The sequence below is a fragment of the Coregonus clupeaformis genome, chromosome 9 (genome assembly GCF_020615455.1).
Source record: "Coregonus clupeaformis isolate EN_2021a chromosome 9, ASM2061545v1, whole genome shotgun sequence".
Lineage (NCBI taxonomy): Eukaryota > Metazoa > Chordata > Actinopteri > Salmoniformes > Salmonidae > Coregonus > Coregonus clupeaformis.
The window spans coordinates 6,557,603-6,580,008 of NC_059200.1; the positions used below are offsets into that span (position 1 = coordinate 6,557,603).

The window sequence follows — 22,406 nt, forward strand, 5'->3', positions numbered from 1 at the left end:
TTCACTTAACCATGTAAATGTAGCATGTGTAAATTAAAGTAACTAGTTAAATCAAATATTCTTACAGTATATGGTCTTCTTACATTGCATTATATCCATCAGTAAACACCTGTGTCACATAGGGTGGCAGGTAGCTTAGTGGGTAAGAGCGTTGTGCCAGTAATCGAAAGGTCGCTGGTTCTAATCCCCGAGCCGACTAGGTGAAAAATCTGTCGATGTGCCCTTAAGCAAGGCACTTAACCCTAATTGCTCCTGTAAGTCGCTCTGGATAAGAGCGTCTAGTAAAATACATATACACTGAGTATACCAAACATTAGGAGCACTTTCCTAATATTGAGTTGAACACCCCCCCCTTTTGCACTCAGAACAGCCTCAATTCGTCAGGGCATGGACTCTACAAGGTGTCGAAAGCGTTCCACAGGAATGCTGGCCCATGTTGACTCCAATGCTTCCCACAATTGTGTCAAGCTGTCTGGATGTCCTTTGGGTGGTGGACCATTCTCGATACACAAGGGAAACCGTTGAGTGTGAAAAACCCAGCAGCGTTGCAGTTCTTGACACAAACCAATGCGCCTGGCACCTACTACCGTACTCTGTTCAAAGGCACTTCCAATTTTTGTCTTGCCCATTCACCCTCTGAATGGCACACATACACAATCCGTGTCTCAATTGTCTGAATGCTTAAAAATACTTATTTAACCTGTCTCCTCCCCTTCATCTACACTGATTGAAGTGGATTTAACAAGTGACATCAATAAGGGATCATAGCTTTCACCTGGATTCACCTGGTCAGTCTATGTCATGGAAGGAGCACGTGTTCTTAATGTTTTGTATACTCAGTGTACATCACCATACAGTGAGATACAAGAAAGACAAGAATTCTGCAGGGTATAGGTGATCTGCAGCGTCCTCCTAAGGTAGTGTGTAAAGACTAAGGTATGAATAAGGTTGAAGGCTAAAACAGAGATCTAGCTTCTTCATTTTGTTCTAACATAACAAAGCCCACAAAAGCCCACAGCAGACTTGTTGAATTAATTTCACAACTGCTTCGCCACAAACTGTTCGAGGCTTTTGGTATTATGAAAAATCAAATTCACACATGTATATCACACATAACAAGAAATGGTTAAGCTTTAACACAAAACACAGGATGAAATATTTATCAAAAAGGATGACGTGATATCAAGACGATACCATTTTCAGTCATCTACTGCTAAAAAAACTAATAAATAAGATAAGTAAGAGTAATAAGTAAGTGAATAAATGAGCAAGACATCTTAGCTCTCAATGATATGAAGACGATGATGATGTGTCCTGTAACCTGTGACCAGGTTAAGAGAGGGGGAGGGCCTTGCCTTGCCCCCCTAACTGGGGAGGTATCGTTTGTTTTCCCCAGGGAATGGAAAATCTGGGACGGAGTTGAAATGTCCCGTGAGGAAGATGGCGACCGTTCCGATGGAGAAGAGGGCCATGGCCACCCAGAAACAAACCTTGTCAATCATCTTCCCGATCAATACCCAGCTCTCCATTTCCTATGGGACAGTTAACGGTGAGTCAGAAGGGGGTAGAAGTGGGGAGATAATAACCCACAATGTTCTATCAAGATTTCTCAACTCTCAGCTCATCATAGGCCAGTATTCACAAAGTGTCTCAGAGAAGGCCTTTTAATCCTTTATTTTATCACGAATAAATCCGGATCAGCACTCTTTGTGAATACGGCCTTGAACTGGTTGAATTTAGATTAAATTGACCCAAACCCTGATGGACAGGTATACACCTACATCCCCAGAGTAAAAGCAATACTTACTGATCCAATGTCATTTGCTTGCTTTGTGCTCTCAGTGATAAAGTTACAAGCGTCCACACATTCCTTGATCTCAGGAGCAGCTTGGGCGAGGCTCTTGTACAGGCTGGCTGTGGTGCTCACATCAATACCATCCACTAGAGGGTAGCAGAGACGCATCAATACCATCCACTAGAGGGTAGCAGAGACACATCAATACCATCCACTAGAGGGTAGCAGAGACACATCAATACCATCCACTAGACGGTAGCAGAGACACATCAATACCATCCACTAGAGGGTAGCAGAGACACATCAATACCATCCACTAGAGGGTAGCAGAGACACATCAATACCATCCACTAGGGAAGCAGAGACATCAATACCATCCACTAGGGAAGCAGAGACACATCAATACCATCCACTAGAGGGCAGCAGAGACACATCAATACCATCCACTAGGAAAGCAGAGACACATCAATACCATCCACTAGAGGGTAGCAGAGACACATCAATACCATCCACTAGGGAAGCAGAGACACATCAATACCATCCACTAGGGAAGCAGACACATCAATACCATCCACTAGAGGGTAGCAGAGATACATCAATACCATCCACTAGAGGGTAGCAGAGATACATCAATACCATGACTAGAGGGTAACAGAGACACATCAATACCATCAACTAGATGGTAGCAGAGACACATACAGTTACCTAAAGGTACACTGATGATGGACCACAGTGCTAATCTTGATCCCATCTCCTTTTCCCATTGATTTTGATACTTATTTACAATATCAAATACAACCTAAATGCTTTTTAAAACCAATTCAAATTAAGCCAGACATCTATTCAGAAAAGTGGCTTGCTGGATAATGCACATACATTCCCCTCTGTATTTATTTGGATATTGAGGCTCAAACTTTTAATTTAGTTCTATACTCCAGCAGTACAGAATGTCACCTTTTATTTGAGGGTATTTTCATACATATCTGTTTAACCGTTTAGAAATGAAAGCACTTTATGTATCTAGCCCCCCCCCCCATTTGATGTGTCATATTTGGACAAATTCATTTGTATTAAAGTAGTAAAAAACGTTAGTATTTGGTCTCATATTCCTAGCATACAATGACTACATCAAGCTTGTGACTCTACAAACTTGTTGGAGGCATTTGCAGTTTGTTCAGTTTGTGTTTCGGATTATCTTGTGCCCAATTGAAATGCATGGTAAATAATGTATTATGTCATTTTGGAGTCACTTTTATTGTAAATAAGAATATAATATGTTTCTAAACACTTTTAGAATTATGTGGATGCTACCATGATTACAGATAATCATGAATGATTTGTGAATAATGATAAATGTGAAAAATGTTCAGAGGCACAAAGATCATACCCCCAAAACATGCTAACCTCTCACCATTACCAATAACAGAGGAGGTTAGCATTTTTGGTGGGGGTATGATATTTATGCCTCTGTAACTTTCTCACTCATCATTATTCACGATTCAACATAATCCCAAACAAAATAAACTGTAAATGCATCCAACAAGTTTGTAGAGTCACATGCTTGATGTAGTCATTGCGTGCTAGGAATATGGGACCAAATACTAAACTTAATACACTATAAGTGAATTTGTCCAAATACTTATGACACCTTCAAATGGGGTGACTAGATACATAAAGTGCTTTCATTTCTAAATGGTAAAACAGATACAGTATGTACAAAAATACCCTAAAATAAAAGGTGACATTCTGTACTGTCGCCTCAAATAAAACATTTGATCTCAAATCCAAAATGCTGGAGTATAGAGCCAAATTAAAAGTTTTAGCTTCACTGTCCAAATAAATACAGATGGGAGTGTAACTACTATTTACTACTACATCTGAAAGGTTGTTAATCAGAAAGGAGACTGTCAAATGTTGATAAACTGTGAATTGCCCCATGCGCTACCCTTTGCTCCCTAGCGGTATCTCTTTCCTTAATCTTACCAAATGATCGTGTGAGGCCATGCCTCTCTCTCTGTTTGTCAAACATCATCTCGCTGCGTGGTTGTTTTAGCACATACTCCTCCGCTCTCTGCATCAGGCCGAACGAGCTACGCCGTCGCTCCCTCACTCCATTCACCTCCGCCTCTGCCTCTCCATCATCCACCAGAGGGTCCATGCCCAGGAATCGAGGGACAAGCTCCAGGAAGACCTGAACAGAGGAGAGGAAAGGTGGAATAGGTATTAGTTTGGCAAGAAAAAAGTTGAATATTCGTTCTGATAAAGTAGCATTTTATCATATCGTATTGTATTGTTTCTTAATACAGATGACATTTACTTTGTCCATTCTATGTTTGTTTGGGCTAGTGTTACAGGAGCCTTGATTTCAGTTTTGATTTTGCATTTCTCCCGTGTTATTATACAGTTACTGTATACATACGTGTTTGATAGTGGGGGACATGGTGTGAGTATTGGGACTGCGGAGGGAGATGTTGAGCACCACGATTTGGTTGGTGGCGATAAGCGTTGTCACAGACATGACAAAGATCAGGTACCTGGGAAGAGAAGAACAGACAGATGTGGATGGAGAGGGGGTTGGGCTCTTATGGAGTTACAGATATACTGTATATGGAGGAAGGCAGTAAGAAAGAGACTGGAGAAAATTCTTACTCACTTGCCAATGAGAGGGACATTGAGAGATGTCTCAGGGACCTTCTGAGCAATAAGAAAGAGGAAGACAGTCTGAGCCAGCAGGACAGAGATGGACACAGTTAACTTCTGTCCCCCAGCTGTGAAGGGGACAATGGAGAGTCAGAGGGGTACAGAGGGGAGTGCAGTGCTTTTCCCATCATCATCCTCATAGATGACAACAGACATAATATATTGTACTCTAGCAATTCCAGACATAACATGAGAGTGCTCAAGTGCTTCCAAATGCTTCCAAGTGCTTTAGTTGGGATGCAGTAACCTATTGACATTGTCTTGCACAGGCAAACTGAGTCCAACTAAAGTCCAACAACATACAGTGCATTCTCTAATTTGAAACTCAAAACCATTAAATCTATGTTAGAGCATTTCTTAAATAGAAATTATTTGAAATAATAGTCAATATACAAAGCAACACAAGTAACAATAGCAGACAACTGCTAACTTCAGTTGTTGATGGCATACTGCATCATCTTCCTGTTTCATTAACCCTAAGTTACACCCTTACACCACTGACCAATCAGCAGCAGCGTTGCCACTGACCCTGTGCAGGTAGGAAGTAGGCCAGGACGACCAGGGAGGAGATAAGTGAGCAGGGCAGAATGATGTTGATGATGTAGAACAGAGGTTTCCTCTGGATAACCAGGTTGAAGGAGATTTCCTGGTACTCCAGGTCATCAGGAGTGTAGCGTGAGTTGATCAGCTTCCTGGCTGGCCGGTGCTTTATGGCCCACTCACCGTTCTCTAACAGGGTGGAAACAAAGACACTGGGATGAGTAGAAGCCATTTCATTAGGATTGGACCTGTTGACAGGTTGTGTCAGTTGTTTGCAGATAGGTGTAGGCCTACAGATTGATTTTGAGGAACTACAAAGTTTCATATACAGCATTTGTGTCACACATGCAGGACCTGAGTAGTAGTATAAAACTATCAAAGGGGTTTTGAAATATAATTTATTCAAATCCATATAAACAAAACATTGCAACATTAGTGTGTGTATACCAGTGAAGGCCTCAGGATCAATGTCCACCCACTCAATGGGCTGTTCAGTCTCCGCGTCAACAGCCAGTATGATTTCCAACTCATTTGCACTGTATGTCTGGGACCTAAAGACTAAAGTGCAGTTCTGGTAGTCAAAGGGGAAGTAGGTGATCTCTATGGCACATGTACTGCGGTAGATAGCTGGAGGCAGCCAGTACATATAGCCACTGGAGTAGATTAACACATTGGCATAGTAGGCCACATCAAACTTGCCATCAATGCTGCAGAGGAGGGGGAAGAGAGGAGGGGGGACAGAGGAGGGGGAAGAGAGGAGGTGGAAGGAAAGGGTAGAGAGTGCGATGAAACGCGTTCAAGAGTTTATTGGTCAAAACAAAACAGAGCCACAGATGGGGGGAAATCAGAATGAGGAACAAAGTCAAAGGAAAAGAAGATGAAAACCCTCCTCTACTGGCTCACTTGTTCTCAAGGACAATGTCAGGGAGCCACACTGTGTTATAAGGCACACGGATAACCTCGATGCCAAAATACTCAGAGGTGTTCCAGGCCAGGCGAATATCGTTCCATTGCTGCGGGAGGGAGCGGAGGGTGTCGGCAGAGGAGAGAGAGTGGGAGGATCAGATGGAAATAAAAGACAGACAGATAGAAAGAAATCAGGTCAAAGTAGGAGAAAATAAAAAAACTGAAATAATCTAGTCAAAGAAGTACGCAGGAACCACATGAGAAATTAATTGAGAAGATACAGTATATAAAAAAATAGGTCCACAATGAGAGAAACACTCACAATCTCAATCCAGACATTAGTCGTGAGAGTCTCTTCCTTTTCGTTCTGTAACAGAGGATATATACATGATGGTCTGATGCAAACATTTGTCTATTTTATTTGGGTAGCCTACATAACCTTACAGGAATAAATGTGGAGGTGCAGTGACATTGTGAAAGGGTAGTTGGTAACTGTGGCAGCTCTATGGGATTATGCTGGGCAGTTTGATATGTGATAGTACTGTAGTGCACCCGGCATGGTTGAAGCATAGGATTGTTTAGATGGTAATGCGTATGAAATGTTGTTGGGTTGCAGCAGGTGTGTAATGTGTGTGTGTAATATGTTTGGTATGTATTGTGTGTTGTTATATGGCATTGTTATGTTGCAGCAGTAAGTCAAGTCAAGTTTATTTGCATATGCACAGCAGAGGAGGCTGGTGGAAGGAGCTATAGGAGGACGGGCTCATCGTAATGGCTGGAATGGAGTAAATGGAATAGAGTCGAACATGTGTTTTCCATATGTTTGATGTGTTCCATTTATTCCATTCCAGCCTTTATAATGAGCCCCTCCTATAGCTCCTCCAACCAGCCTCCTCTGATGCACAGGATACACAAGGTAAACAGGACAATGAAATGCTTCCTGAAATGCGTAATGTGTGTAATATGTGTTGTATGGTGTTATGCTGCATCAGGTGTGAACTGTCTCTCACCAGGGAGATGAGGTTGGTGAGAATCAGCTTGACCTGCACCGCCACCTTGTCAGTGGGGTGCGCTGCTGGACGGATGTTCTTGTTGTAGCCTCTGAACAGGTCCCCGATCAGCTTAGACTCCTCATTACAACTCACTGCACCAGGCAGGGGGCGAGAGAGAGAGCGAGAGCGAGAGCACACAGCAGAGTGCAATGGCATTATATGATGAGAGATGGGTGGAGTAAAACCCATAGGGAATACAACACATAACATTTCAAAGGACCCATAACACTTAAAACGCAAAATGACCTTAAATAGTCAGTGACCGATTGCTTTGCTAAAATCACCCAATGAACCCTTTTCAATTTACATGTTTGGCATTTAGGCATGTCAACCCTAACATCAAAAGTTGTAACAATGTTCGTGAAAGTTTTCACAGCGCCTATACAAACAAGAACATGACATCTGCTTCCCAGGAACAATAATAACAACCCCATTGTGTCGTAATGATTCAAAGAAACACCAAAACAACAGGCGCACACACATTTGGCATGGAGACAGAGATTAATAGTCTACACACCGAGAGGTGCCATTGCCAAGAGCCGTGATCCTGACCATGAAAAAAAACAATCAATATACGCACTTACCTGGTACTGTCACACCCCAGAGTAGGCCTACAGTTGCAATCAAACACGTCCAAAAGGATTGCGTTGCCATCGCAAAGTTCATTGCTCTTTACGCACAGTTCCAGATTTGAGTGAAGTACAAATTGAAAGAAAGAGAAAGCGAGAGGTTATTTCCGAATGGCTCGTCGTCTCTCTTATCCCGCTGCCCCTCGCCTCGCTCCCCCAGCTGTCGCTACCCGCGGCTCGGGTTACATAGCAGCCGAGAAGCGCTAAACTTGGTCTTAAAAGTCACACTCGTTCATCATAATAATCATTATTATTATACTATGGGGTGGTTATGACAATGCTCCGATTATGAAGAGGACCTTTTCTGCTTGATATGTCAGCGAGTTTCAAACTAGTAATAGCCCACAACATTCTGAAAGTAGGCTGGAATGGAATAGTGTCCATTTACAAAGTAGCCTATCTCTGTTTTACAAATATTGCATCTATAGGCCCAATATGCCAAAACCACAACTGACCATTTTCGAAAACGTGTGTGTGTGAGGGCGTGCGTGTGTCGACGCTACTCGTGAGCAAGGTGAACAGGTGACAGGGATCCAGTTTGGAAGCTGCTCCATTGCACTGCCCCCACTCTCTACCGGGGGAGGGTATAAATAAATAGCGTCTATGCTGTGCTCCTTTCTGTTTGCACTGCGGGGCTCCAGTGAAACGGGTCAATCTCGGGGGGATTGGGGTGGGGAGGGAAGGAAAGGGAAGATTTTGTCATGATGACGGCTGGGCATAGACGATAGACAGGAAGGGGTCTCGTTAATATGACTTATGTACCAGTGTGTGTGTGTGTGTGTGTGCGTGTGTGTGTGTGTGTGTGTGTGTGTGTGTGTGTTCAGATTGGAGACGCCGGATGCGCCTGTTAAATTCATTTGAGTGACCAAACCCTAGCTAGTTGGCAGCAGTGCACGCGCTGCAGTGAATATGTGCGCAAAATGCAGTGGAGAGGTAAGAATCCAATCATCAGCATATCAGCATACAATTGTCGTTGGTATTTGATAACGACGTCAACCAACGTTAATGAACATTTCCATGGAATAAATCAAATAAAGGCCTAATGAACATTTATTGTCGATACCGGGAGGTATTAACTGATATTTGTTGTAGCTTTTGGTCAATTCGATTTTTTTCCTTCAAATTTTATCATGCAGCTGCCTGGATGTAAAGAAACTGTTGGTGAAGTTGTCTATGTTAAAACAACAAGGATATAATCTATGCCTTGTATAATGTGTTCGGTGTGAATTCTGCCGTCTTCGAAGTGCCTCTAAAAATACATTAGTGAAACGAAACCTCTGTGTCTGGGAGACCGATACGTATCTCACGGTCGCAGAGTTCACAAATTCAAGCCACAGAGCAGGACACATGTCCCACATAACATATACTATTATCATGCACACCTTCCTCAATGTTACAACAGTCTAAACTATATTTACACTTTGATTGCCCCCCAAAGCAATGTACACATGCACACGCAAACGCACATGCACGCACACACACCACATCAACACTTAAGACTTATCTCAGTTGGTGTTTTCGGCTAAGTAGTAGGCTAAATTCTTCACATGACCCACCCCTCCTTCCCCACATCCTTCCCTAATGAATGCCCTTGTTTTCACTTTTCCCTCCTCCAACAAATACACAATTATGCATCCCCCTCTTCTCCTGAGCACACGAGTGTGATTAGTATGTGTCTCTGCCCGTCCTCCACCCCAACAAAAGCACAGCCACTGATAATAACATTTACATTTACATCATTTAGCAGACGCTCTTATCCAGAGCGACTTACAAATTGGCCAAAGTCTATCAGTAATGGTGATAATGGAGGAACACGTACAGTATTTCCCCTATACCCCAGTAGTTTATCAACCCATACATCTCAGATGTGGCCTACTATCTACAGAATGTGTCATCAGGTTTTGTCAGGATATATCTGACGTCAACGTACTTCAAGATACTACCTCAATTACCTCGACTAACCGGTGCCCCCCCACATTGACTAGGCACCGGAACCCCCTGAATATAGCCTGCTGCTCTTTAATTATTTGTTACTTTAATTACTTTTTTTTTGTACTTAATGTTTTTATTTTTGGGGGGTATTCTTTCTTAAAATTGCATTGTTGTTTAAGGGCTTGTAAGTAAGCAATTCACTGTAAGGTCTACATCTGTTGTATTCCGCGCATGTGACAAATACAATTTGATTAGATTTTATTAGATTTTGTAGGTCTACAGCCAATCACAGCATTTATAATGTTAGTCACATCGGCAATGGTGTTGTGAAATAGCTTTTTGTATGTCTTTGTATCTTTTTCAAATACTGCCTCTGTTTCAACTGTTGGTGGCTTAGTTCCTTCTAAATGTTTCTTTCAGAAGCTCTCTTTGTGAGGACCAGATTGAGCTCTTCCATAAATTGAGATTGCTTAGCTTCCCATTGACATAAAGGGGCATGGCAGACTTTGTGGAGTTATTGATTGACAAGCTCAGTTGGCAAACTCATTGGCAAATTCTGCAATTTAATAAATTGCAGGAAAACCCCACTGCAGGTCCACTGAAAAGGTTAATTATTTACTGAACTGTGATTCTGTGGTCATTTTGTTCTCTTACACTACCTCCCCTCTGATATATAAACACGCTGTTAGACATTTAGTAAGCCTGGATGTGGAACTGTGTTTTTACAGGGGGTGATTAAAGAAAAGGATTTGTTGTATTAGCTGGTGTAGAGAATGGGTATTGCTTCGGTGGGACAGATCACACTTGCTTAATCAGCTAGCGGCTGACTAACTCAGCTCATTTCTGGAATCTTACATTGATCAACAAAGCTGAAGACTGACACAGAGTTTGGCAAATAAAAGAGGGAGCCATAAAAGGAGAAGGACTGAAACAAAGTGAAAGAAGGACAGAGCATAGATAAAGAGAGCAGGACCAGGACGGTTGGGTTTGAAATAGAAAAGAGAAAACAGAAACAGAACAAAAGGAGAAAGTTAAAGATTGATAAAACTATTGAGGCACGACGGCATAGAGAAAGGATATTTTGTCAGGTGGTTTGAGGGGTAGGGTGACAATAAAATAACAATAATGAGGCTATAAACAGTGGGGAGAACAAGTATTTGATACACTGCCGATTTTGCAGGTTTTCCTACTTACAAAGCATGTAGAGGTCTGTCATTTTTATCATAGGTACACTTCAACTGTGAGAGACTGAATCTAAAACAAAAATCTAGAAAATCACATTGTATGATTTTTAAGTAATTAATTTGCATTTTATTGCATGACATAAGTATTTGATCACCTACCAACCAGTAAGAATTCCGGCTCTCACAGACCTGTTAGTTTTTCTTTAAGAAGCCCTACTGTTCTCCACTCATTACCTGTATTAACTGCACCTGTTTGAACTCGTTACCTGTATAAAAGACACCTGTCCACACACTCAATCAAACAGACTCCAACCTCTCCACAATGGCCAAGACCAGAGAGCTGTGTAAGGACATCAGGGATAAAATTGTAGACCTGCACAAGGCTGGGATGGGCTACAGGACAATGGGCAAGCAGCTTGGTGAGAAGGCAACAACTGTTGGCGCAACTATTAGAAAATGGAAGAAGTTCAAGATGACGGTCAATCACCCTCGGTCTGGGGCTCCATGCAAGATCTCACCTCGTGGGGCATCAATGATCATGAGGAAGGTGAGGGATCAGCCCAGAACTACACGGCAGGACCTGGTCAATGACCTGAAGAGAGCTGGGACCACAGTCTCAAAGAAAACCATTAGTAACACACTACGCCGTCATAGATTAAAATCCTGCAGCGCACGCAAGGTCCCCCTGCTCAAGCCAGCGCATGTCCAGGCCCATCTGAAGTTTGCCAATGACCATCTGGATGATCCAGAGGAGGAATGGGAGAAGGTCATGTGGTCTGATGAGACAAAAATAGAGCTTTTTGGTCTAAACTCCACTCGCTGTGTTTGGAGGAAGAAGAAGGATGAGTACAACCCTAAGAACACCATCCCAACCGTGAAGCATGGAGGTGGAAACATCATTCTTTGGGGATGCTTTTCTGCAAAGGGGACAGGACGACTGCACCGTATTGAGGGGAGGATGGATGGGGCCATGTATCGCGAGATCTTGGCCAACAACCTCCTTCCCTCAGTAAGAGCATTGAAGATGGGTCGTGGCTGGGTCTTCCAGCATGACAACGACCCGAAACACACAGCCAGGGCAACTAAGGAGTGGCTCCGTAAGAAGCATCTCAAGGTCCTGGAGTGGCCTAGCCAGTCTCCAGACCTGAACCCAATAGATTGTATTGTATTGCCCAGTGACAGCCCCGAAACCTGAAGGATCTGGAGAAGGTCTGTATGGAGGAGTGGGCCAAAATCCCTGCTGCAGTGTGTGCAAACCTTGTCAAGACCTACAGGAAACATATGATCTCTGTAATTGCAAACAAAGGTTTCTGTACCAAATATTAAGTTTAGCTTTGCTGATGTATCAAATACTTATGTCATGCAATAAAATGCAAATTATTATTATTATTATTTTTTTTTTTATTATTTTTTTTTTCGGGGGGATGGATCAGCTTAATATTGCAGATAGATTGTATCTTCTATCAATGTAATTGTCTGCATCACTTCCAATCCCCCATGTTTATTTTATTTTATATATATATATTCCCCTTTATTACTTTTCAACCCCACCATCCTTTCCCTACTTGGAGTAAATTAGTGAACAACAACGCCCAGGCCTCTACTTCCGGTCTATACTTACTATCTACACCTTATAGACAGAGTTAATTTTACAATAATTATATATATATATATATATATATATATATATATATATATTTATTTTTTTGCTCCTAAACTTCTACTCTCAACCTCTCCGATCATTTTCATGATGTCCATCCGGTTTGCTTCTAAATGCCATATCTTTCTAACTGTGCTCTTTCCCAAAAGCTCCCAACATACAACCTATATACTTATTATGGACACAGTATGCTTACATTATTAGCTATCTTTGTTATTATTTGTTGTTATTTGTTATTAGTCCCATCCTTCAACTCTATTCAATACCTCCCATCTATCTCTTAACACCATCCATATAGGATTTCTATTTGCCATATATATTTCAACCATACTGTGATGTTTTACAAAAGTTCTGAACCTTTCTATTCTCATTGCTTCTACAGATTGTGAATTAAAAATAAACATTTTTGCTAAAAGTATTATTATATTATTGATTGATTGACTATGACTTTTCAGATCACCCAGTAATGCTATCTGCAAGGTTAGTTCCAGGTAAATATTGCAATCCTTTAGCCATTCCTGGACCTGTGTCCAAAAACAAGCTACAAATGGACAGAACCAAAACAAATGATCTAATGATTCTATCTCTTCACAGCAAAATCTGCAGAGCTGGGAAGATTGTATCCCCATATAAATAACATTCTATTGGTAGCAAGAATTTTATATAATAATTTAAATTGAAAGATTCTAATTTTTTGAATCCGGTGTCGTTTTGCGTGTCAGTTCATAAACACTATGCCATGGGATCGGTACGTCAAAGATCTCTTCCCAACTATTTTGCAATCTATATGGGACTGCTGTCAATCCTTTGGTCCTTAAGTGAAACTGATATACTTTTTTTATTTATCACAGTTTTCCTTAACCAATTATGTTCTTTAATGCAAGGCCGACAGACAAGTTCCTTACTTTCTCCCCCTTCAACTTTCCTCTTCCACTTTTGCGGTAAGGCTGCAATTATTTGGTTGTAATTTTGGGTAGAGCAGACATTTCCATATGTTTTTGTTAGCTGCATGTGCGACATAACTCCACCAGTCCTACCGATGATATCATTTACGAAGATTATACCTTTTTTAAACATTCTGTCAAAAAATAAAGGTTTTTGTCAATTAGTATATTTGAATTTAACCACAATATTTGTTGCATTATTTGTTCTGTCGTTTCTGGAGGATTAAATTGAAATTGCAACCAACTTTCTATGGCTTGTTTTAGAAATAGTGACATTTGGGAGATTATTTCCTTTTCAAATAACTGAAAGTGAGAGGTTGTAATCTGAATAAAGGGAAAAAGGCCTTTCTTGAACAGTGGGTGAGACAATCTTACTAATTTGCTTGAGAACCAGTTCGGATTTAAGTATAACTTTTGGATGACTGAAGATTTTAGTGATAGGTCTAATGCTTTAATATTTAATAATTTCTGTCCTCCGAATTCATATTCATTATATAAATATGCTCTTTTAATTTTGTCTGGCTTGCCGTTCCAAATAAAATTGAATATTTTTTTCTCATATAATTTAAAAAACTGTTTGCTAGGCGTAGGCAAGACCATAAGCAAATAGGTAAACTGGGATAATACTAAAGAGTTAATCAGGGTGATTTTTCCACAAATTGACAGGTATTTTCCTTTCCATGGTAGTAAGATCTTATCTATTTTTGCTAACTTTCTATTAAAATTTATTGAAGTGAGATCATTTATTTCCTTTGGGATATGTATTCCGAGTATATCCACATCACCATCAGACCATTTTATTGGTAAACTACATGGTAATGTAAAAATTGTATTTTTAGTGATCCAATACGTAATATAGTACATTTGTCATAATTTGGTTTTAATCCAGAGAGGTTAGAAAATGTATCTAGATCCTCTATGAGGCTGTGGAGGGATTCTAGTTGTGGATCTAAAAGAAAACATGAATCATCTGCGTACAATGACACCTTTGTTTTTAAGCCCTGTATTTCTAATCCTCTGATATTATTATTGGATCTGATTTTAATAGCTAACATCTCGATGGCCACAATAAATAGATATGCCGATAGTGGACAACCTTGTTTCACTCCTCTTGACAGTTTGAAACTTTCTGAGAAATAGCCATTATTTACTATTTTACACCTAGGGTTACTATACATGATTTTGACCCATTTTATAAGAGATTCTCCAAAATTGAAATGCTCCAGGCATTTATATATAAATTCCAGTCGAACTTTATCAAATGCCTTTTCGAAGTCTGCTATGAATAGCAGGCCTGGTTTCCCATATTTTCCATAGTGTTCTATTGTTTCCAATACTTGCCTTATATTATCTCCAATGTATCTTCCATGTAAAAAACCTGTCTGATTAGAATGAATAATATCCGACAATACCTTTTTAATTCTATGCGCTATACATTTTGCTAGGATTTTTGCATCACAACACTGAAGTGTAAGGGGCCTCCAATTTTGTAAATGGACTGGATCTTTATATTTTCCACTTGTATCCTGTTTCAGTAATAATGAGATCAGACCTTCTTCTTGAGTGTCAGATAATCTACCATTTACATAGGAGTGGTTAAAACATGCTAATAACGGTCCTCTTAGTATATCAAAAAGGTTTGGTATACCTCGATTGGTATGCCATCCAACCCTGGAGTTTTCCCGGACTTAAAGTCTTTAATTGCATCCAGAAGTTCCTCCTCTGTAATTTCACCTTCACATGAGTCTTTCTGTGTGGCTGTTAATTTGACATTATCAATAGGAAAAAAATCTCTACAATTAGCTTCAGTTAGAGGAGATGGAGGCGACTGAAAAGAAAACATATGCTTAAAATACTTTGTTTCTTCCTTCAAAATATCATTAGGTGAATTATGGGTGACTCCGTCAATTGTAACCAGTTTCATTAAGTTCTTTTTGGTAGCGTTCCTATGTTGAAGATTAAAAAAGAATTTTGTGCATTTTTCCCCATATTCCATCCAGTTTGCTTTATTTTTATAATATATTACACTTGATCTTTCTTGAATAAGTTTTTCCATTTCTTTTTGTTTTTCCTCTAATTTATTCTGAGCCTCTATGTTACAGTTTTTATTGCCATCTATCTGTTCTGTTAGACTTTCTATTTCCTTTCTTAGTATAAACTCTTTTGACCTAAATTGCTTTTGTTTTCGAGATGAGTACTGAATTGCATGGCCTCTAAAGGCACATTTAAAGGTGTCCCATACAATGAGGGGATTCGCTGTACCTATGTTATGTTGGAAAAAAGTCAGTTATAAATTCCTTTGTTCTAATTATAAATAAATTATCATCTAATAGGCTTTGATTAAATTTCCAATATCCTCGCCCACGTGGAAATTCAGTCAGAGTAATGTATATGCCTATTATATGATGGTCCGACCGCATTCTGTCCCCTATCAACACTTTTTTTTACTTTTGGTGCCAACGAGAATGAGATAAGAAAGAAGTCAAGACGACTAGCTTGATTCAGTCTCCGCCATGTATATCTCACTAGATCAGCATATTTAAGCCTCCATATATCTACTAGTTCTAATGTATCCATGACATTCACAATTTCCTTAAGAGCATGTGGGTGATTGTTTGTGGTGTGATTTCCTTTTCGGTCCATTGAGCTATTTAAAACAGTATTATAATCCCCCACCATAATAATATTGTCTTGAGTTGCTTGCAGGCTTGATAATTTATTATATATATTGTCAAAGAATTGTGGATCATCATTATTTGGTCCGTAAAGGTTAATGAGCCATATCTGTTTATGGTCCAATACCATATTTAAAATAATCCATCTACCTTGCGTATCTATTTGGACAATTTGCACATTCGGATCGAAATTACTATTAATTAATATCATCACCCCTTTTGAATTTCTTTGCCCATGGGAGAAGTATATTCCCCCATTCTTTTTTCCACGCTACTTCATCTCGAATTGTTGAATGAGTTTCCTGTATACAATAGATATTATATTCCTTCTCTTTGAGCCATGTAAATATTGTTCTTCTTTTGTTATTATCAGCTAAGCCATTACAATTATAACTGGCTATACTTATTTCACCATACACCATAATGAGATACAAGTTTCAAGTCTATTTATCATTATATATGTTTGTAAATTTACCAATAAAAAATAGCGTAATGATTGAGTGTCCATATAGCTGTACCGTGATATTTGCATTGCTACGGAGTAACCCTTCAATTGTTCTCCACTAATTCCCCGCTAAAGCCCCTCCCCATCCCAAGTTGAGCCGTCATCCCAGTGATCAGCATCCCCCCACGTCCCTCCGTATCCCTAAGGCCCCGAGAGGCCAGGACCCATCCATCGAAAACAGCACACAGTGCCACCCACAAAACAGAAGCAGGTTAACCGCCAAAAGCATTTCCAATGCTTTCACCTCTATATATATATATCTATATAACAATTTTTTTATTTTTTATTATGCATATCCTATTTTCCATCATTATCAATTAATATGCGTAATAATGTCGGCAGTTCACGCATAGGATTCTAACATATAACCAGGATTGCCATTGTATTACATTTAATTAATTGACAAGCAATTATTATCCTAGCAAATAATTCCCGCGGTCCATCCCATACCCCCCCCCCCCAACATCCCCACCCCCCCCACAACAGATGCCAGACCAGCACACACGCACATACTCACATACTCCAACACACTCAACCCCCTCCTCCACAATCCACCATAAAATCCGATACTCAACGGCTGTTATATCCCAGAGCCCAACTCGAGAAATAACTTGATCTACGAGTGCACATACAGTTAAAGCTGATTGAGAAAGCATGCAAATTGAGCAGAAATTGACAACAATGTGAGATTTGATTAATCTACTTAATCTATGTCAAGTCCTAGGTGATGGAGATCAGATCCACCCTCTTCACCTGAGACACAAACACTCTGATCCCCTGTTGTAACCATTTTCCCAAGCATCTCCATGCGGTCAGACCTTTGATTATTTTGTGCCACCTGGGCCACAATGATAAACCCCCTCTCTGATTGTCCGAGTGTGACCCCCTCCCCCTTGGGTTACTGCAGCCAGTGTTGCCAGCACTGCCACTACCTGGGTGGGCGTACCCCACCGGAATCCCCACCGGCTAGGTAAAAGGTCGTCAAGGTTCTCATTAGCAGCTTTGAGAATTTCCTTGTATATTATGCTCTCCCATCAGGGGCTCTGGCTTTGTAGGACCAACCCTGCCAGGCAGGCTCAGAATCTTGAGGGGGCGGTGCTGCTCAAGTAGGTCTCTGACCGCATTTATTTCTCTGTTTAGGCTGCATATTCACAGCAGGTCCATAAAATAGATGGGAACTTCTCTTTGGTGTATGGGTCGCTCAGGTGGGTGTCCAGGTTATAGGGTTAGGGATCTTTCCATCATGATAGGACAATGAATAATTAGATTAGATGTATACTATATTTAAAAATGTATATCCCTCATCTACACAAAATTGAAAGCTCTCTCTCTCACTACCCCTGTTCATAGACCCCCGGTCGGCTCTGGGATATGCAACCATTTCCCCTCTCACTCACTTAACGCCGTACCTTTTCAAACACAAAACCTGAAGGATCTGGAGAAGGTCTGTATGGAGGAGTGGGCCAAAATCCCTGCTGCAGTGTGTGCAAACCTTGTCAAGACCTACAGGAAACATATGATCTCTGTAATTGCAAACAAAGGTTTCTGTACCAAATATTAAGTTTAGCTTTGCTGATGTATCAAATACTTATGTCATGCAATAAAATGCAAATTAATTACTTAAAAATCATACAATGTGATTTTCTGGATTTTTGTTTTAGATTCCGTCTCTCACAGTTGAAGTGTACCTATGATAAAAAATTACAGACCTCTACATGCTTTGTAAGTAGGAAAACCTGCAAAATCAGCAGTGTATCAAATACTTGTTCTCCCCACTGTACAGGGGGTACCGGTACCGAGTCAATGTGTGGGGGTACAGGTTAGTCGAGGTAATTTGTACATGTAGGTAGGGGTAAAGTGACTATGCATAGAGAGTAAACAGCGAGTAGCAGCAGTGTAAAAACAAATGGGGTAGGGGGTGTCAATGCAAATAGTCCGGGTGGCCATTTGATTAATTATTCAGCAGTCTTATGGCTTGGGGGTTGAAGCTGTTAAGGAGCTTTTTGGACCTAGACTTGGCGCTCTGGAACCGCTTGCCATGCAGTAGCAGAGAGAACAGTCTATGACTTGGGTGACTGGAGTCTTTGACAATTTTTTGGGCCTTCCTCTAAAGGGGCCAATAGAGAGACCGAAACAGACACAGAGTGGGGGGACCAGTGAACTCACTCGCATGAGGAAATGGCAGCGGTATGGATAGATAGAGGCTGGCAGGCATTGTAGCATATTCAGTGGGAGAGGGGAGAGAAAGAGGGCCAGGCTGACTCTCACAGCCGTGTGTGAGCATGGGGGTAAAGGGCAAGGCTGCTGTGGCCACCGTGGTTCTACTGCTCTTCCTCGGCTCCATGTGGCTCCTTGAGTAACATATCTGTCTCAAGCCGACACTGAGGGGAGGCTGTGTGTGTGGCTGAGCACGTGTCCGGTATAGTAAACATTCCATGAGTTAGCCAGCCTATGTAATGTAGCTTTATTGATTTACACATGCCTCACTTGTTTGGAATGTATAGAATAATATCACATTGTGCCTGCTGACCTAGGAATCTCTAGACATTTTTATTTCCTCTTGTGGTGGTTAGGTTGCTGGTTAGGCTGGGTCCACACCACCACATCCTGCTACTCTACACAATAATCAGGGCAAGCTTTGCCTCTTTTCTAACTTCATCCAGCACCGTAACCTTAGTTGCAGTGAGGAAAACATACACTTAACAAAGATATTAGAATAGAGAAGGAGATAGGAGTGAAGCACAAATAAACATTCAATTTACAAGCAGTTAACTGCTGTTCATGCTGCAAGGATGTGTACTGTCAATTGAAAATGTGTCATACACAAGTTTGCAATAATCCATTTGATCTTGAATCTTATTTAGATCAAAAGGGTGGCCGGCCTATTGTCATGCGTCTCCCATTATCACAGATGTCAGTCTCATGATATGAGACGGAATGTATGAGTGATCTAATAAGCCTTTATTACCCCCATCAAGTACACATTGTCACTGAGGTCATGACAGTGTCTGATAGCTTGGTAGAATGGTCAGAAAGAAGGACATAGTCTTATAATGTTACAATTATAAATCATGTCTGTCTAACAGGTTTCCTCACTATTCTGAAGGATTAGGTGTTTTGGTTGCACTTTATTTTACAGTTCAGAAATGAACAGGTATTAATTTAGAAATGACATTATTAATTGTAATTACCGTGTGCTAATTATATTGTGACATTCGGGCAGGCTACTATTTTTTTCACTGGATTGCCTATTTGTGCATGCGCTTGTCTGTGCATAAAACATTTTTATGGGCCTAATAGTAAAGACGTATTTTAACTGTAAAAATGTAGTACCTTTATCGGCTGTCCCCATAGGAGAACCCTTACTACTTGGAACCAAAAGGGTTCTACCTGCAACGGTTATTCAAAGGGTTCTCCTATGGGGACAGCTAAAGAACCTTTTAAGGTTCTAGATATCACCTTTTTTTCTAAGAGTGTATGCAATCATTAGATTTACATTTTACTCATTTAGCAGACGCTCTTATCCAGAGCGACTTACAGTTAGGTGAATACATATTTTTTTATACTAGCCCCCCGTGGGAATCGAACCCACAACCCTGGCGTTGCAAACGCCATGCTCTATCAACTGAGCTACATCCCTGCCGGCCATTCCCTCCCCTACCCTGGACGACGCTGGGCCAATTGTGCGCCGCCCATGAGTCTCCCGGTCGCGGCCGGCTGCGAAAGAGCCTGGATTCGAACCAGGATCTCTAGTGGCACAGTTAGCACTGCGATGCAGTGCCTTAGACCACTGCGCCACTCAGTAGATATTGGAATGTTGTTATTTGGTTGGGTTGTCAACTAAACACAGTTCAATATTACTTTTGTAATACAGTAAATAGGCTAAAGTTAAGGCTATCTTACAAAGTAATGTAACAGTATTTATTTAACCTTGCAACGCCAGGGTTGTGAGTTCGATTCCCACGGGGGCCAGTATGAAAAATGTATGCACTCACTAACTGTAAGTCGCTCTGGATAAGAGCGTCTGCTAAATGACTAAAATGTAAAATGTAAATGTAACACATCCATGGCCTCATTTTGAGTTAGTCTACAGTAACGATAAATGTATTCTAATGTAATCATAGACAGTGTGCATGTTCAAGATAGCATGCAAAGGTCACAGGTCTGTGGAGATCTTCATAATTGCTGTGATAATATGCACAGAATCTTGAACAGCATTGATCACTTGCACTATGTACTTTTAATGTAATCTCAACTACAATCCAGGTCATTTGGTTGCGCTATTAGATTAAGCACAGTGATAACACAGTAGCCCTTTCCTGCAGTCAAATGACCTAATGGCCTCATGGGTGGAATGTTATTAATTTTTTTAGTAATTCCATAATTAATAAACATAATTATTTTTTAAATGCAGAAGATCCGGTGTTTCTATGTCAAACGGTTTTGTTATATTTCAGTCTTCTGTGATGTATATAAAGTGTAATATTGGGATGCAAACTCAAAATGTTATACATTTCAACTCTATACCTGACATGGTACAGATGTCTTCTTTTTTTTAAGCCCATAATCATGTGTGAGGTGTATACTTTTGTTTCAAAGTAGATTTGTTTAAGACTACCAATAAACACTCTGTGTGACCCTGATTTAGCCCACTGCAGTAAAATATTGTATTCCCATTTGAACTTTGTTGTGCTTTTAAATGGTTAAAAGCGCAGTGATAACACATTTAGATGACAACTAAACCAAAAATCAGACATTGTTTTTCCATTGGAATTTGGTTGTGCTATTAGATGGGTGAAAGCATAGTGATAACACATCAGAAATTCAACATACTTCTGGCTGTCTTTTTGAGTTGGTGAATAAAGTTTGAAATGTCATTGATCAACATCTCAACCAAATATTACCCTAATTTCAACGTTGAAATTACGTGGTGTGCCCAGTGGTGAGTAAAAACATTGTAGCTTACTCTTAGAAGTCTTCTTTCTCTTTACAGATGGACATTTGGATTACCAATGGGATTATTGTCTTACATTTTACAATTAGATAAACAGGGTAAATCAACGAGAGACAGAGAAGTATGGTGAAATACAATTAAAACAATTCTAAACTTATTTGTACAGCTGGATTTTATATGAATGGATTCAATAGGGATAACCAAATGTACTCAAATTAATCTATTGGTCTCTTTTTTCTCTCTTTCCCCCTCCCTCTCCATCACCCGTCAGGCAGGACACACACACACACACACACACACACCAGATCCCAGCCTGGCTGAGTAAAAGGGACATTCACATCCACTTGGATGAACCAGGGTGAATGAACTCAAATGGATGGGGGCTGTGGGAGTGGTGGATTATTTGGGCTCTGTGTGGTTGTTGTTTGGTTCTCTCCTCTTCCTATTCCTCCCTCTGTGACAGGTTCATGGAGACTCTTGGTCTGATGGTTGGACTAATATCTCAGGAGATTGAAACCAAAACCTCCATCATCCGTGACCTGGCCCTGCGGGAGGCAACTAGCAGCCGGGGCCTGGTGGACTTCCAGCAGATGACAGACTCCGGGTCTTGTACTCTGCTCCGGCTGCACCGGGCCCTGCTGTGGCTGCAGGGCTTCCTGGAGAAGCTGGCGGAGGGGCCTGTGGGCAGCTAGCTGCGGAGCACCTCTGAGCTCTGCCTTGAAGCCTATCAGCACACCATGGCCCACCACCACTCCTGGTTCGTACCCAGGGCAGAAGAAATAGCCTTCATCTCCATGCCTGAGCGGGGTGTGTGTGATGAACCAGGAGATGGCCAGGATGGTGCTGAACAGGGTGGTCCGGGCCATCGGAGAGGTGTATGACAGAACTCAGAGGGCCCGGGAGGAGCATGGCATGCTGGACCTGCCGTAG

At 40.9% G+C, this 22,406-nt stretch overlaps 1 protein-coding gene and 1 pseudogene across 2 annotated transcripts; one reads left to right on the plus strand and one right to left on the minus strand.

Annotated features, from left to right (window-relative positions):
* Positions 1-1,144: 1,144 nt before the first annotated feature.
* chrne (cholinergic receptor, nicotinic, epsilon) lies at positions 1,145-8,403 on the minus strand. Of its 2 annotated transcripts, XM_041885761.2 has the most exons (11): positions 7,578-8,391; positions 6,952-7,085; positions 6,264-6,308; positions 5,939-6,048; positions 5,483-5,742; positions 5,024-5,224; positions 4,449-4,563; positions 4,215-4,329; positions 3,779-3,986; positions 1,808-1,941; positions 1,145-1,532 (listed from the first exon to the last, which is right to left on the minus strand). In XM_041885761.2, exons 1-11 carry the CDS (start codon positions 7,657-7,659, stop codon positions 1,365-1,367), a joined length of 1,572 nt encoding a protein of 523 aa, XP_041741695.1. In that variant the 5' UTR covers positions 7,660-8,391; the 3' UTR covers positions 1,145-1,364. The 2 variants fall into 2 exon arrangements, with proteins under 2 accessions (XP_041741695.1, XP_041741696.1); XM_041885762.2 differs by lacking the exon at positions 1,145-1,532 and having other exon boundaries at positions 1,846-1,975; positions 7,578-8,403.
* A 10,401-nt stretch (positions 8,404-18,804) lies between these two features.
* On the plus strand, positions 18,805-22,406 carry LOC121574549 (annotated as a pseudogene).